The 17,723-nt window shown below is 39.1% G+C and overlaps 1 protein-coding gene across 1 annotated transcript; it reads right to left on the reverse strand.

Annotated features, from left to right (window-relative positions):
- Nucleotides 1-1,365: 1,365 nt before the first annotated feature.
- vamp8 (vesicle-associated membrane protein 8 (endobrevin)) lies at nt 1,366-17,497 on the reverse strand. Its single transcript, XM_061985997.1, has 3 exons — nt 17,304-17,497; nt 12,379-12,540; nt 1,366-3,370 (listed from the first exon to the last, which is right to left on the reverse strand). The coding sequence occupies exons 1-3, from the start codon at nt 17,316-17,318 to the stop codon at nt 3,185-3,187; spliced, it is 363 nt and encodes a 120-aa protein (XP_061841981.1). The 5' UTR covers nt 17,319-17,497; the 3' UTR covers nt 1,366-3,184.
- Nucleotides 17,498-17,723: the final 226 nt, after the last annotated feature.

Consider the following 17,723-nt stretch of genomic DNA (forward strand, 5'->3'; position numbering starts at 1 on the left):
TTCATTTTCATACTTTTCAGTTGGCCAACATTTCTAAAAATCCCTTTTTTGTATTAGCCTTAAGTAATATTCTAATTTTGTGACACACGGAATTTTGGATTTTCATTTGTTGCCACTTCAAATCATCAAAATTAAATGAAATAAACATTTGAATGCATCAGTCTGTGTGCAATGAATAAATATAATGTACAAGATACACCTTTTGAATGCAATTACTGAAATAAATCTAGTTTTTCAAAATATTCTAATTTACTGGCTTTTACCTGTGTGTGTGTGTGTGTATATATATATATATATATATATATATATATATATATATATATATATATATATATATAATATATATATATATATATATATTCACTATGAAGCAGTAATAACTGCCATGTGGCCTGCTATGAAAATGAGTTTGACAAGAATATAAAGGAACAAATGGGACAAAATTAACTAGATACATTTTTAAACAATTACTTTAATGTGTTATTAATCAATTATAAATGTAAATGACTGCATACATGTGCTATTAAATGTGTCACTCATTTATGTAATGTAAAATTACGTATAATTATATCTATTTAATCAATTATTGATTGTATTCTTTCATGATTCAATGACTTATTTCACCATTTGATTAATTATTTCATGATTAATTAATCATTTATTTCATGTTTTAATGATTTTCCTAATTAATAACAGATATAGGTAATTATTTGAAGATTTAATTATTATATTTTGTCTCATCTGGAACTTCCACAGGATCGTTATTGCATTTGCATGGCGCCTCATCAGAGCAGCTTCCTTCTGGAACATGTTGAGGACATCGCCCTCTTCTGTATTTTTACAGTAACTGCAGCTTTATTTTCTTCCCCCCTCAACATCAAACAAGCCACTTTGTATTTAAAATGACCAAATATTTACAATTACAAAATCCATCTGATTATTTTTCCATTGTCACGCCAGAGTGCGCAATAGTACAGTTTTAGTTGAACACTCATGTTTATGTCGTGTTGTTTTATTCTTGCTATAATTGCTGGCATTGCGGTTGAAAAGTTGATATAAAGCATATAGCAAAAACACGTTTTCAGATTTGTTTATACATGTGTGTTGTCTTGGTTTTAAATAAATACGTTTGGGAAATATTGGTTAATTTTATACAAATCTGAAAAAAACTGTTTTACTTAGCAAGTATATTTCATATTCTTGGCCACAGTTTGAACAGTAACACTGTGTTTGAATATAGGAAAAACATGTCACGTCATTTAATGATGTGAGTCTTTAGTGTAATCATGGCCGATGGCGCCTACGTGGAAGTTTTGTGAGCAGACAAAGACTTAAGTTGAAATGAAGACACTATCAACATCAAGACATTATATAGAATAAATGCATTTATTTCACGTAAGAAGACTAAAACCAACACATAATGCAAAGAGCTGGCTGACAGGTCAGCTGATTGAGGTTGAAGAGGTGAATAAGAGTACTACCGTATTTTTCGGACTATAAGTCGCAGTTTTTTTCATAGGGGGTGCGACTTATACTCGGGAGCGACTTATGTGTGAAATTATTAACACATTACCGTAAAATATCAAGTAATATTATTTAGCTCATTCACGTAAGAGACTAGACGTATAAGATTTCATGAGATTTAGCGATTAGGAGTGACAGATTGTTTGGTAAACGTATAGCATGTTCTATATGTTATAGTTATTTGAATGACTCTTACCATAATATGTTACGTTAACATACCAGGCACGTTCTCAGTTGGTTATTTATGCCTCATATAACGTACACTTATTCAGCCTGTTGTTCACTATTCTTTATTTATTTATGTCTATTCTTGGTGTTGGGTTTTATCAAATAAACTTCCCCCAAAAATGCGACTTATATATGTGTTTTTCCTTCTTTATTATGCATTTTCGGCAGGTGCGACTTATACTCCGAAAAATACGGTAGTACCAGTAAGTGATCAGAGTCAGGTGACCATGGAAACAACTAGATGACATTAAATGTACACCAGGAGCATGACAAAGTCAAACAGAGTTTCATGTCAAAAGAAGTTTAAAAAAGAAATCATTTTCTTTCTCCAAACAGTTTTTGAGTTTGAGTCGAAAGTGATTACAAAAAGCCCACAAACAACATAATTATAATATTGAATAAATACCTTTTAATTAGGGACACTAACTAAGACAAAGAAGGAAGACATAAGCAAAGTGGTACCTCCATTTTCATATTTCTCACAAACTAGAATTATTGTCCATTAAAAAATGTTCAGCGTTGTTGTTTTTTTCATGGGGAAATTTGCTTTGGTTTCCGTATGATTCTGGGTTGGTTGGACAATTTTTTTTTTACGGCTTGCGAAAGAATACCGAGGTATAGCGCTTTAAATACAAACAATACGGTCGACTTATTGACACGATGCAACAAATCCTCCCATAAGAAGCTCCTGCTCCTCCAAATGCAAACGTTCCCGTCGCTGCGTGAACGCTGCTGCTTTGGTTTAGGGGTCAAAAGGGGGAGGAGCAGTGAAGCAAGGAAGTGAGAGGCTTGCCACACAACACAAAAAAAACACACAATGACGATTATGTGTCCACTAAAATGAAACAAGCTAAAAAAAATACATTACTCGGATGACAAGGATGTGGTTTTTCCATCACATCTTTTGTTGTTAAACATTGTCAACTTTTAACTTCACTGTAGGGGACGCTAGTTTCAACACTTTTAAAACTTTATGTATGTTTCACACCTAGTTTATTGCCTTTTCTGCACTACAAAAAGCACACAAATTGTAACATATTCGACTGTATAATAGACATTTTTCTTCTTTGAAACGAAGCACATCGTTTTGTAAAAGTGCATCAGTACAAGCGAGAGCCACCATTTGGACTTTCCCAACCACATAGCAGCTGGAGGACGCTTCGGCCCTAAAGGACGTCACGAATAAGGCGATAAACCTTCTCATGTAGCGTCCTTTAACAGTGACTTAAAAAAAAGGGTTTCTTGTGGTAAACTGCCAAAGTTCCAAACTGATAAAATTAAAAGTCACCATTTGGACCTAAAAACCAAGATGCAGCAGCAGTTTACTAAATATGTGCTATTATTTTGGAACTGTGCAACTACAGGATTAAATTAAGTCTGTATATACAATCACTGTGTGTGTGTGTGTGTGTGTGTGTGCGCGTGTGTGTGTTTACGGGCCATCCGTGGGTGAGACAATTGGCGGCAGAGGTGCGCTGACTGGGATGACGCCGGTGGCCAACAGGATGATGATGAGGACGATGATCAGCACGATGACCACGATGACCACCACCAGCTTGACGTTCTTCCACCAGTAAGAGCGAGCCACTTTAGTGGACGTTTGCTTGAAGGTCTGGGCCTGGGGCAAAGATGGAGAGAAAATAGCCGAGTCAGCCAAACCACTGAGGTTGCTATATACAGTGCATCCGGAAAGTATTCACAGAGCTTCACCTTTTCCACATTTTGTTATGTTACAGCCTTTTTGCACAATGGGAGATAGAAAAAAAAAAAAAAAAGTCCTCAAAATTCTACACACAATACCCCATAATGACAATGTGAATTTTTTTTTGGTTTTAAGTAGCACATTAAAAAACTAAACAAAAAAATACATGTACATAAGTATTCAGACCCTGTGGTCACTGTCAGAGCACTGCAAAAACTCAAATCTAAATAAGATGAAATATCTCAAATAAGGGTGATATTTGCTTATTTTCTGTCTGATAAGATAATTCTTCTCACTAAGCAGATTTTATGTTAGTGTTTTACTTGTTTTAAAGGGGAACATTATCACAATTTCAGAATGGTTAAAACCATTAAAAATCAGTTCCCAGTGGCTTATTATATATTAAATTTTACCCATCACGCAATATCCCTAAAAAAAAGCTTCAAAGTGCCTGATTTTAACCATCGTTATATACACCCGTACATTTTCCTGTGACGTCACATAGTGAAGCCAACACAAACAAACATGGCGGAAAGAACAGCACGCTATAGCGACATTAGCTCGGATTCAGACTCGGACTTCAGCGGCTTAAGCGATTCAACAGATTACGAATGTATTGAAACGGATGGTTGTAGTGTGGAGGCAGGTAGCGAAAACGAAATTGAAGAAGAAACTGAAGCTATTGAGCCATATCTGTTTGAACCGTATGCAAGCGAAACCGACGAAAACGACACGACAGCCAGCGACACGGGAGAAAGCGAGGACGAATTCGGCGATCGCCTTCTAACCAATGATTGGTATGTGTTTGTTTGGCATTAAAGGAAACTAACAACTATGAACTAGGTTTACAGCATATGAAATACATTTGGCAACAACATGCACTTTGAGAGTGCAGACAGCCCAATTTTCATCAATTAATATATTCTGTAGACATACCCTCATCTTCGCTCTTTTCCTGAAAGCTGATCTGTCCAGTTTTGGAGTTGATGTCAGCAGGCCAGGGAAGCTAGGGTCGATAGGGGGTTTAGCTCGCTCGTCTGCGGGAGCAAACTGCCGCCATTGCTTGCCGTGCTACCGAGGTCCTTTGTCCCTGAATTGCTCACACACTCCGGCAGATTCAATGGGGGTCTGGCGGCAGATTTATTTGACTTTATCGTTGGAAATGCATCTGCTTTGAGTGTCACAGGATATCCACACATTCTTGCCATCTCTGTCGTAGCATAGCTTTCGTCGGTAAAGTGTGCGGAACAAACGTCCAATTTCTTGCCACTTTCGCATCTTTGGGCCACTGGTGCAACTTGAATCCGTCCCTGTTCGTGTTGTTACACCCTCCGACAACACACCGACGAGGCATGATGTCTCCAAGGTACGGAAAACAGTCGAAAAAACGGAAAATAACAGAGCTGATTTGACTCGGTGTTTGAGAAAATGGCGGATTGCTTCCCGATGTGACGTCCGAGAGCGAATATTAGAAAGGCGTTTAATTCGCCAAAATTCACCCATTTAGAGTTCGGAAATCGGTTAAAAAAAATATGGTCTTTTTTCTGCAACATCAAGGTATATATTGACGCTTACATAGGTCTGGTGATAATGTTCCCCTTTAAGGGTTTTGGTTCTAAATGATCTCAGTAAGATATTACAGCTTGTTGCTGAGATTTTATGGCCTATATTGAGTAAAGCATGCTTGAAACTAGAATATCAACTGATACAAAGCTGTGTCATCAACACTCACAAGTATAAAACTACTTTAAGTAATAATTTCTTACTTCAAGCATGAAAAAAAAAATCATGATGCCGAGCGCATATTATTATGTCAAGATAATGGCACTAGCATTTACTTCATTTAAGAATATTTTTCAACATATAGAGCAAAAACGTCTCTTTTTTTCTACCAAGAAAAGTGCACTTGTTATTAGTGAGAATATACTTATTTTAAGGTATATTTGGGTTCTATGAGGTTAGCTAATTTTACTTGTTTTGGAAAGTGTTGACAAGCAGAATTTTCTTGTTCTATTGGCAGATCATTTTGCTTTGTTCAAATAAAATACCCCTAATTTTTGTTTTGTTTTTTCTTGTTTTTGAACACTGACTTTTTGCAGTGAGCTACAGCATTCCTCTGTGGAGAGAGGAGAACCTTCCAGAAACAACCATTTCAGCAGGTATGGCAGAGTGGCCGGACGGAAGACATTTGTTAGTAAAAGGTTTGCCTAAATTCACCTGAAAGACGAAAATGATTTGGTCTTATAAAACAAAGACTGAAGTCCTTGGCGTGAATGCCAGGTGTCATGTTTGGAGGAAACCAGGATTGGATGAGATGTTTTTTTTTTTTAAATCAGCGGCAGGAACTGAAAGAATAGTCAGGATAGAGGGAAATATGAATGCAGCAATGTACAGAGACATCCTGGATGAAAACCAACAGTTCCCATCCAACCTGATGGTGCCTGAGAGGTGCTGCAAAGAGGAATGGGTGAAACTGACAAAGATAGGTGTGCCAAGCTTGTGGCATCGTATTCAAAAAGACTTGTGGCTGTAATTGCTGCTGTGTAGATTTTTGAGGAGAAAAATGAATGTGTTCCATTTTGGGATGAAGCTGTAACATAATAAAATGTGGAAAAAACTAAAGCGCTGTGAATACTTTCCTGATGGCACTGTACAGTACACATGGAGGGATGTGATGGGGAGGGGCACTTTGACACCCTTCAAACCCTTCTTTTCATGGAAAAATACTTAGTATAAAGTATTGCTTTATAAGCTTTATACTAAGTAAAAATACTTAGTATAAAGTATTGCTTTATAACAGGGGTCTCAAACTCAATTTACCTGGGGGCCACTGGATGCAGAAACTGGGTGAGGCTGGGCCGCAAGAAAAGATTTCTTAAAATATTCTAACATGCACTTTTTAATGAATTCACCTTTTTTTAATGGCTATCCCGCCCTAGCAACAGACTGGCCAACCCTCCCGATTTTTCCGGGAGACTCCCGAATTTCAGTACCCCTCCCGACAATCTCTCGGGGCAACCATTCTCCTTGATGAAAGGATCTAGGAACAGAACAAATACCCAGAACACCTTGCAGCCCTAACTCTTCCAGGCTGCAATATACACCCCCGCTACCACCAAACCCCGCCCCCCCCAACCCCGCCCACCTCAACCGACGCACGGAGGGGGCCGGGGGGTTGATGTGTGGGGGGCAGTGTTGGGGGGGGCGGGGTTTGGTGGTAGCGGGGTGTATATTGTAGCCCGGAAGAGTTAGGGCTGCATGGGATTCTGGGTATTTGTTCTGTTGTGTTACGGTGCGGATGTTCTCCCGAAATGTGTTTGTCATTCTTGTTTGGTGTGGGTTCACAGTGTGGCGCATTTTTGTAACAGTGTTAAAGTTGTTTATACGGCCACCCTCAGTGTGACCTGTGTGGCTGTTGATCAAGTATGTCTTGCAGTCACTTGTGTGTGTACAGAAGCCAAATACAACATGTGACTGGGCTGGCACGCTGTTTGTACAGGTTGTAGAGGGCGCTAAAGGCAGTGCCATCACGGCACGCCCTTAATATTGTTGTGTGGGTGAAAATCGGCAGAAATTCAAGAGAATGGTAGCCCTGTAATTTGGGAGGGTTGGCAAGTATGACGCTGTCAAGCGCCATTCATTTAAAACTCGTGGGCCGCATTAACATTACATTTTTATATCAAGGTGCGGGCCGCAAAATAACGTCTCGCGGGCCGCAATTGGCCCGCGGGCCTGAGACCCTTGCTTTATAAGCTTTATACTAAGTAAAAATACTTAGTATAAAGTATTGCTTGATAAGCTTTATACCAAGTAAAAATACTTAGTATAAAGTATTGCTTGATAAGCTTTATACCAAGTAAAAATACTTTGTATAAAGTATTGCTTGATAAGCTTTATACCAAGAAAAAATACTTAGTATAAAGCTGGGTTTTGAAGGCTATACTGATGGTTCCCATGAGCCACATCTTGCAAGCGTTATCTTTAAAATCCTAAAAAAACAGACATGCGTGTTCTTGTCTCTCATAATGATTGTGAACGATAGGCAACATTACAAAAAAAGTGCAGTTCCCCTTTAACCATGTTCAGTTTAAAAGAAACATGAATGAACAAACGTGACCAGGCATGTGATTTGAACTTAATGAAAAAGACTGAAAATAAGCTGGAGGGTCTGGGGGCCGCAGGTCCCAAGCCAGGTCGAGGGCGGTGCCCTGGTGGGGGGACAAGGGGGGCAACCCCCCCCGAAGCTCCTGGTTTTTCAGCAATTGAACATGCGAAAATTTGCACACAAAAAAAGGCCCATTTAAAGATGTTTTAGTGTTTCAAGAATTGGAAAATGATCAACAGAGTTTACCCCATTCATCCAAATGAATCACTATGTCTTTTTCAGTCACTATGTTATTTAGTCACTACAGTAATTGTGTTCACATCCACAGGAACCACATGGGTTAGCCTATTCTATACAGTATTTACAACCTAGTTATTGACATTATTTACTAGGGGTGTAACGGTACGTGTATTTGTATTGAAACGTTTCGGTACGGGGGTTCGGTTCGGAGGTGTACCGAACGAGTTTCCACACGGACATATTAAGTAGCGTAACGCACGTTGTGTAAACAATGCACACCGAGGCACAACACACGGCATGCTAGCAACTAACGGGCTACGATAGAATGACCATACGTCCTCTTTTCACCGGACATGTCCTCTTTTGCAGAGCTGTCAGGGCGGAGTTTCTTAAATGCCTCAAATGTCCGGCATTTTGAGTTAGGGTTGCGTGCATTTTCAATGTACGTTCAGGGTTAAGAAGGGGTTAAAAACAAAACAAATTGTGCACGCAGCAACATTGGTGAGGGAGGGGCAGAGACAGAGAGAGCGAGAGAGTGATGATAAACGCGCATGCGTCGTCAGGCTCTGCTTTTTATCCATAGATTTATCAGATTTAATTTTTTATTATCTATAGCAGGAGTGTCAAAAGTGTGCCCCGGCCCACAGATAATGTTTTAAAGGCCCACGGCCCATTCTAAAAATACTATTAAAATAAACAAAAACATAACAAAAGTGAAATAAAAAAGCTTAAAGGTTAAATGTAATTTAGAAAAATCTATAATGTTGACTGATAAAACAAAGCTGTTTTTTTTTCTTTCAAACTGTCCATCCATCCATCCATCTTCTTCCGCTTATCCGAGGTCGGGTCGCGGGGGCAGCAGCCTAAGCAGGGAAGCCCAGACTTCCCTCTCCCCAGCCACTTCGTCCAGCTCCTCCCGGGGGATCCCGAGGCGTTCCCAGGCCAGCCGGGAGACATAGTCTTCCCAACGTGTCCTGGGTCTTCCCCGTGGCCTCCTACCGGTCGGACGTGCCCTAAACACCTCCCGAGGGAGGCGATCGGGTGGCATCCTGACCAGATGCCCGAACCACCTCATCTGGCTCCTCTCGATGTGGAGGAGCAGCGGCTTTACTTTGAGCTCCCCCCGGATGACAAAGCTTCTCACCCTATCTCTAAGGGAGAGCCCTGCCACCCGGCGGAGGAAACTCATTTTGGCCGCTTGTACCCGTGATCTTGTCCTTTCGGTCATAACCCAAAGCTCATGACCATAGGTGAGGATGGGAACGTAGATCGACCGGTAAATTGAGAGCTTTGCCTTCCGGCTCAGCTCCTTCTTCACCACAACGGATCGATACAGCGTCCGCATTACTGAAGATGCCGCACCGATCCGCCTGTCGATCTCACGATCCACTCTTCCCTCACTCGTGAACAAGACTCCGAGGTACTTGAACTCCTCCACTTGGGGCAGGGTCTCCTCCCCAACCCGAAGATGGCATTCCACCCTTTTCCGGGCGAGAACCATGGACTCGGACTTGGCGATATTGAATCAAAATCAATGTTATTATGAATTATTGACCTATCCAAGGTTCCGATTACTTCACATCAAATATTCCACTAAGAAAAATATTTTTGGTGGAAGATTTTGCAAATTTGGTAAATAAATAACCCAAAAATGTCTATTTTGTTGTTTTCTTACTGTACTGAAAATGAGCCGAACCGAAATTTCTGGGTACCGTTACACCCCTATTATTTACACATTACTTTGGTTCATTCGCACATTACTTTGGCATTTTTCTTGGCAAATTTCTGAGCAGCTTGCATTTTCCTTTTTGTTTCTACTTTAGTAGATTCTTCCTTGAATTTTCTGTCTCTTTGACTCCCTCTCCACTTCTAACTGCTCCAAATGCAACAATCATAAAGAGTACAAACAATGTTTATTCTATTAGCTAACTTCCTTTATCTGAATAGCCATTTGTGATTTATAGCATGAAATAACAAATATCATGGAGTCATGTTGTTTATGTTTCAAAATGATTCAACTATTCAATGTCAAAGTATAAAAAGTAGAAATAATGAACAAAATGTCAGCTACTGTCTTCTTATAAAACACCAATGAAAAGGAAAGTTAGCATTTAGACAGGCTATACTTTAGCAAAAGTCATCACATATCTGCCACAATCATGTGTTCTTAAATGTGTATTCCACCTCTTCCATGTCGAGAGCAGTTTTGATTTGGGCTTACATGGTAAACAACTCAAATGAATGTTTTATCCAGACGAATACATTTGTAGACACATTGCGGGTTTCCTGGACGTCGTCTACATCGCTAAAAGAAACATTTAAGGAAGAGAATCCCTCTGCCATCTTCCACTAGTTTTTTTAATATATAGTTTGAATATTCCCTCCTCTCTTCAGTCATCATTTGGGATGTCTGTTGTGATTTCCCTTCCTGGTTCTATGACCCGTCATTTAGAAAGAAAAAACGTAGTTTTTACCACTGCAGCCGCAAACCCTCATGGATTATCAAAAACCGTACTTATTACAGGAAAACCGTAGTTGTCGGCAGGTATGGCAAAGAGACGGATCAAGATTTTAACACACAAATACTTTTTTATATTTTTACAGAAATAAAAAAAGACGGATTTCCGACTACAGACGGAAAAATCACATTCCTGCTTAACGTAAGAGGCCCACAATCGCCATGCCAGGGTCAGGACTCGGGGGTTACTCAAGATTTTTTTTAATTTTAAATAAGCATATTACAATAATAAAATTTGGAGTCGACTGTAGAAATAAACACAGTATCATATAAAATGGTGGGCGGGGCCGGGGGGCAGGGTTAAGAGGATATTTATAGCTAGAATTCACTGAAATTCAAGTATTTCTTATATATATATAATATACATATATAAATAAATAAAATAAGTACTTGACTTTCAGTGAATTCTAGCTATATACAGTATATATATATATATATATATATATATATATATATATATATATACAGTATATATATATATATATATATAAAAATAAAATAAATACTTGAATTTCAGTGTTCATTTATTTACACATATACACACACATAACACTCCTTCTCTACTCATTGTTGTATTTGAAAGTGCAATGCTTTGCAGCCAGTAGCACAGCCTTTGAAGGAGCATAGTTATGTGCAGCATCTGTGAAATTTAATTTGCAGGAAAGAAGTGCGTTTAGGGTTGAATTGTCCATCCTCGTTCTATTCTCTGTCATTATTTTAATTTGCAGGAAATAAGTGAGTTTAGGGTTGAATTGTCCATCCTCGTTCTATTCTCTGTCACTATCTTTCTAACCATGCTCAACACCCTCTCAGATGACTTGCAAGCGTACTTCTTCTTCCTCGTCGTCGCCATGACTGTCTCTTCTTCGTCTCCTTCTTGTTGTGTGTGCAGTTGTGCACTCTCCAAGAGCCGTAGATGTTATAACGTGACTGGGCCGGCACGCTGTTGATATGGAGGAAAAGCGGACGTGACGACAGGCTGTCCTCACTCAGGTCTGCATGGACCTGGAGGGGACGTGCCTTGTTGTCCGGCTGGAAATCGGGAGAAATTCGGGAGAATAGTTGTCCCGGGAGATTTTCGGGAGAGGCACTGAAATTCGGGAGTCTCCCGGAAAATTCGGGAGGGTTGGCAAGTATGCTTTAAATCATAACCAAGCAGCATCACTATAGCTCTTGTCTCAAAGTAGGTGTACTGTCACCACCTGTGACATCACGCCCTGACTTATTTTGAGTTTTCCTGTGTGTAGTGTTTTAGTTCTTGCCTTGCGCTCCTATTTTGTGGACTTTTCCTGTTTTGTTGGTGTTTTCCTGTAGCAGTTTCATGTCTTCCTTTGAGCGATATTTCCCGCATCTACTTTGTTTTAGCAATCAAGAATATTTCAGTTGTTTTTATCCTTCTTAGTGGGGACATTGTTGATTGTCATGTCATGTTCGGATGTACTTTGTGGACGCCGTCTCTGCTCCACAGTAAGTCTTTGCTGTCGTCCAGCATTCTGTTTTTGTTTACTTTGTAGTCAGTTCAGTGTTAGTTTCGTTCCCTAAGCTTCAATGCCTTTTCTTAGGGGTACTCACCTTTTCTTTATTTTTGGCTTTAACATTAGATACCTTTTCACCTGCATGCTGCCTCCCACTGTCATCTGCATGTTGTGATCAAGACAAACCATGTTCCGACATCTACAAAGCAATTAGCTACCGGCTGCCACTTACTGATATGGAAGAGTATTACATTGTTACACTGCCGAGCTCTAGACAGCACCGACACTCAACAACGGCACATTATTTGTAGATTATAACTACTTGTTTGCAAAAAATATTTTTACCCCAAATAGGTGAAATTACATAATCTCCCACGGCACACCAGACTGTATGGTTGAAAAACACTGTCTTACTGAATTAGCGCGAGAAGAAGATTCGTAACCTACTTGTGCCATTCCAGACCAGCTACCGTATGACAATACCAAAAAAGGTTTGCGTAGTTCTTTGTGTGTCTCCAAACTTGTTTAGCAGACGTCTGCCAACCTCGTCAGTCATGACTATTAATACTAATACTACTATTTTTACCCCAACTTCCAGGTCCGCTGACTTGTCCATGAGGTCGTCCAGTCTTTCTGCTCGAGCAATGATACGGTCCACATTATTTGTCATGATGTTTTGGACTTCTTTGACTTCCTCCTTCATCCTGTCCATTTTGTCAATTTCAGCTGGATCTGCACCCTCTCGCTCCTGGAGGACAAAAAAAAGCACAGCGGACAACTTAAAAAAAACAAAAAAAAAATCATAATCCCTGGGTAGTTTTAAGTGTCCAATGGAATTACAGTGCAACTCCTTGAAGTCGATATCCCAAAGACTGGCTGACTCGTGTCAACATTACTGAAGAAAGTTTGGCTATGTTGACTAGAGATGCCAGAAAATACGCCTTACGACTGCAAACGATAGCGAGCTGGTTTTAGATGTAGCTAATGTTTCTGCATTGAGGAGAAATAAATACAGTCAGCCTCATCTTCGCTGAAAGCCAAAGTTTGAGTACACTACAATTTCCCAGGTAATACAAATATCATATTCACATATTAATGTCCCACATCATACGCCATCAACCTGAGGTAAAAGAAGCACAACAGCTGCCACTAGAGATGTCCGATAATGGCTTTTTTGCCGATAGCCGATATTGTCCAACTCTTAATTACCGATTCCGAGATCAACCGATACCGATATATACAGTCGTGGAATTAACACATTATTATGCCTAATTTTGTTGTGATGCCCCGCTGGATGCATTAAACAATGTAACAAGGTTTTCCAAAATAAATCAACTCAAGTTATGGAAAAAAAATGCCAACATGGCACTGCCATATTTATTATTGAAGTCACAAAGTGCATTATTTTTTTTAACATGCCTCAAAACAGCAGCTTGGAATTTGGGACATGCTCTCCCTGAGATAGCATGAGGAGGTTGAGGTGGGTAGGGGGTAGCGGAGGTGTATATTGTAGCGTCCCGGAAGAGTCAATGCTGCAAGGGGTTCTGGGTATTTGTTCTGTTGTGTTTATGTTGTGTTACGGTGCGGATGTTCTCCCGAAATGTGTTTGTCATTCTTGTTTGGTGTGGGTTCACAGTGTGGCGCATATTTGTAACAGTGTGAAAGTTGTTTATATGGCCACTCTCAGTGTGACCTGTATGGCTATTGACCAAGTATGCTCTGCATTCACTTGTGTGTGTGAAAAGCCGTAGATATTATGTGATTGGGCTGGCACGCAAAGGAAGTGCCTTTAAGGTTAATTGCCGCTCTGTACTTCTCCCTACGTCTGTGTACGCAGCTGTGTTTTAAAAAGTCATAAATTGTACTTTTTGAAACAGATATCGATAATTTTGAAACGGATACCGATATTTTCCGATATTACAGTTTAAAGCATTTATCGGACATCCCTAACGAATAATATCGGGCTGCCGATAATATCGGCCGATAAATGCTTTAAAATGTAATATTGGAAATTATCGGTATCGGTTTCATAATTATCAGTCTCGGTTTCTAAAAGTAAAATGTATGACGTTTTAAGACGCCGCTGTGTACACGGACGTAGGGAGAGGTACAGAGTGCCAATAAACCTTAAAGGCATTTCCTTTGCGTGCGTGCCCTCCGAGTCACATGATATCTACCGGCTGTTCTCATCACAATAAATGCAACATACTTGGTCAACAGTCATACAGGTCACACTGAGGGTGGCCGTATAAACAACTTTAACACTGTTACAAACATGCGCCACACTGTGAACCCACACCAAACAAAAATGACAAACACATTTCGGGAGAACATCCGCACCGTAACACAACATAAACACAACAGAACAAATACCCAGAATCCCTTGCAGTACTAACTCTTCCGGGACGCTACAATAAGAATGAAAATAAAAAGCAACAATGAGAATAAAAACATAACAGTAAAATAAGAATATAACAAGAGAAACTAGGCAGTAGTGACCAAGTTCTGAAAAAGTATTGCACTGTTATTGTTTTGAGGCATGTTAAAAAAAATAATGCACTTTGTGACTTCAATAATAAATATAGCAGTGCCATGTTGGCATTTTTTTTTCCATAACTTGAGTTGATTTATTTTGGAAAACCTTGTTACATTGTTTAATGCATCCAGCGGGGCATCACAACAAAATTAGGCATAATAATGTGTTAATTCCACGACTGTATATACCGGTATCGGTTGATATCGGTATCGGTAATTAAGAGTTGGACAATATCGGAATATCGGATATCGGTAAAAAAGCCATTTTCGGTCATCTCTAGTCAAAAACGTAAAGTTGTTACAGTAAAAGTGTTTTTAAGAAGCCACGGTTTCACCAAATCCTTGCAATAATGTCTTTTTTAATAGATTTAAACATATCAAGTGTGTGTATGGGGCAGCAACAGAGGGCCCTTTAGGGGTCTTTTGTATGGGGGTCCAGAATGTAGTGCGACGTCCTCACTGACAGTATAATTACCTGCTCGCCTTTCAGCTAACCATCCTATGCATGATTCATGTTATGTTTGGTGATTACTCCCAGGAGGTAACGCGTTAGGTTCAATAGAATATTCCATTTGTCATGTTGTGTTTGCTTTGAGTTGGATTCTTTGGAACATGCATGCACACAACATGATACATCACAATTTCCAGTTTCTCTATTCAACATGTTGGAAAAGGAGTAGGAAGAAGCTGAGCCTATTTCATCCTACCCATTTTCCTTTGCATAGCAGTTGCTAAAACTTTTGTTCACTTCCTGTTCTCAATTTATTCACAATTATTATTATTATTTTAAAGCTTCTGTGAAAGAATTGCAGTCTACCTTGTCTGCATGTGTTATGTGAGCAAGTTTTAATGTTGTAAATGTTATGTTTTGTGTGTTGTTTACTGTTTTTAATGTAACCTTGCTGCTGCCCTCTTGGCCTTTGATCTCAATGGGATTTTACCTGGTTAAATAAAGGCTAAAAAACTAACCCTAACCCAAACATAAAAAACAAAACAATATACTCCATAACTAATAACAATAAAAATTAGAGAGGTCCGATAATGGCTTTTTTGCCGATATCCGATATTGTCCAACTCTTAATTACCGATTCCGATATCAACCGATACCGATATATACAGTCGTGGAATTAACACATTATTGTGATGCCCCGCTGGATGCATTAAACGATGTAACTTTACCATGAATTGATTAACGTGGACCCCGACTTAAACAAGTTGAAAAACTTATTCGGGTGTTACCATTTAGTGGTCAATTGTACGGAATATATACTGTACTGTGCAATCGACTAATACAAGTTTCAATCAATCAATCAAAAACAAGGTTTTCCAAAATAAGAGAACAACTTCAACTCCAGTTATGGAAAAAAGTGCCAACATTTGTTGGGTTTTGGTGGTAGCGGGGGGGTGTATATCGTAGCGTCCCGGAAGAGTTAGTGCTGCAAGGGGTTCTGGGTATTTGTTCTGTTGTGTTTAGGGCTGCAACTAACAACTAATTTGATAATCGATTAATCTGTCGATTATTACTTCGATTAATCGATTAATAATCGGATAAAAGAGACAAACTACATTTCTATCCTTTCCAGTATTTTATTGAAAAAATAAACAGCATACCGGCACCATACTTATTTTGATGATTGTTTCTCAGCTGTTTGTAAATGTTGCAATTTATAAATAAAGGTTTATAAAAAATAAATAAAATAAAATAAAAACAAGTAGCCTCTGCGCACGCTCATAGCATAGGTCCAACAAATCGATGGCTAAATTAATCGCCATATATTTCTATATTCGATTTTAATCGATTTAATCGATTAGTTGTTGCAGCCCTAGTTGTGTTTATGTTGTGTTACGGTGCGGATGTTCTCCCGAAATGTGTTTGTCATTCTTGTTTGGTGTGGGTTCACAGTGTGGCGCACATTTGTAATAGTGTTAAAGTTGTTTATACGGCCACCCACAGTGTGACCTGTATGGCTCTTGATCAAGTATGCTTTGCATTCACTTATGTGTGTGTAAAAACCGCATATATTATGTGCTTGGGCCGGCACGCTGTTTGTAAGGAGGAAAAGCGGACGTGACGACAGGTTGTAGAGTACGCTAAAGGCAGTGCCTTTAAGGCACGCCCCCAATAATGTTGTCCGGGTGGAAATCGGGAGAATGGTTGCCCCGGGAGATTTTCCGGAGGGGCACTGAAATTCGGGAGTCTCCTGGGAAAATCGGGAGATTTAAAGCATTTATCGACATCTCTAATAAAAATAAATAAATAATAATTGGTGAAGTAAGTTATATTACATATGGTGAGATGAGTAAGATTATCTTGAAAATTAATAGATGGATGAATAAATTCAGAATATTTATCATGGTTCTCCGTCTTTGTACTTTGTAAACACTTTAAGTTTGAAGAGTTTCTTGAAGTGGATCATATTAGAACATTGTTTGATTTCTTTGCTTAATCCATTCAATCGTTTAATTCCACATACTGAAGGTCTTAAGTGTTGTACGTGCGTACAAATGTTTTAAAAATGACATTTTTCTCTAAGGTTAGCTTTAGCCCGAAGAAAAGGTTACTTTAAAGGCGACGTCTTAAGGCCAACATGGCCCGACAGTTTGGCCATGCCAACCAAAGGCAGAAGCTAACAAAAACGCTCATATTTTATCGATTAAAACATACAATAAATAAAAAATGAAGCGGTCTGACGATTGGAATAATCCTCTATTTAGCTTCAGTTGAGCAAAAGTGGCTTCGCTCTCGACAAGGAAATGAAATGAAGACATTACGTGCAACAGTTGTCATTTTGTCCAGCAAAAGACGTGGTTAATGTGTACTTATTGTACAAATGGGTGTGTACTTATTGTAAAACTATATGTGTACTTATTGTACAAATATATATGTGTACTTCATTGTACAAACCGATGTCATGTTCGTAGTTACAAAAGCAGTCCGAACACTTTTTAATGAACAACCAAACTATTATTTCTTACCGGGTCGTAGTTCATCTTTCCACCGCAACCCAAGAGACTTTCCTCGAGGTTGAGAGTTTTGAACGGTGTTGAATTATTAAAAAGTGGAGAGTTTGCCACAAAGACGAAGATAATCGAAGGTTTTTCTCTTTGTTTAACTTCCTGGTTTGTGTTGCTTCACCCTCCCTTCAAACTTCCTTCCTCCTAACGTCAAGTTGGCTATATTGCGAAATTAACAGATACATCCGTTTTACCAAATTATACAAGACAAACAAGATGATTGCGAGTTTTCATTACATGTGTGCATTTGTCAATCAAAAACGTTTGTTATTTTTAATTTTTTGTTTCACAAAATGTTGTCTTGTTGCTCGGTGTGAACGACTAAATTACTGTTTTATTTTGAAAGCCTTGTATTGGTTTCCGTTATTGTTGTAAACTTAC

The sequence above is a fragment of the Nerophis lumbriciformis genome, linkage group LG12 (assembly GCF_033978685.3).
Source record: "Nerophis lumbriciformis linkage group LG12, RoL_Nlum_v2.1, whole genome shotgun sequence".
NCBI lineage: Eukaryota > Metazoa > Chordata > Actinopteri > Syngnathiformes > Syngnathidae > Nerophis > Nerophis lumbriciformis.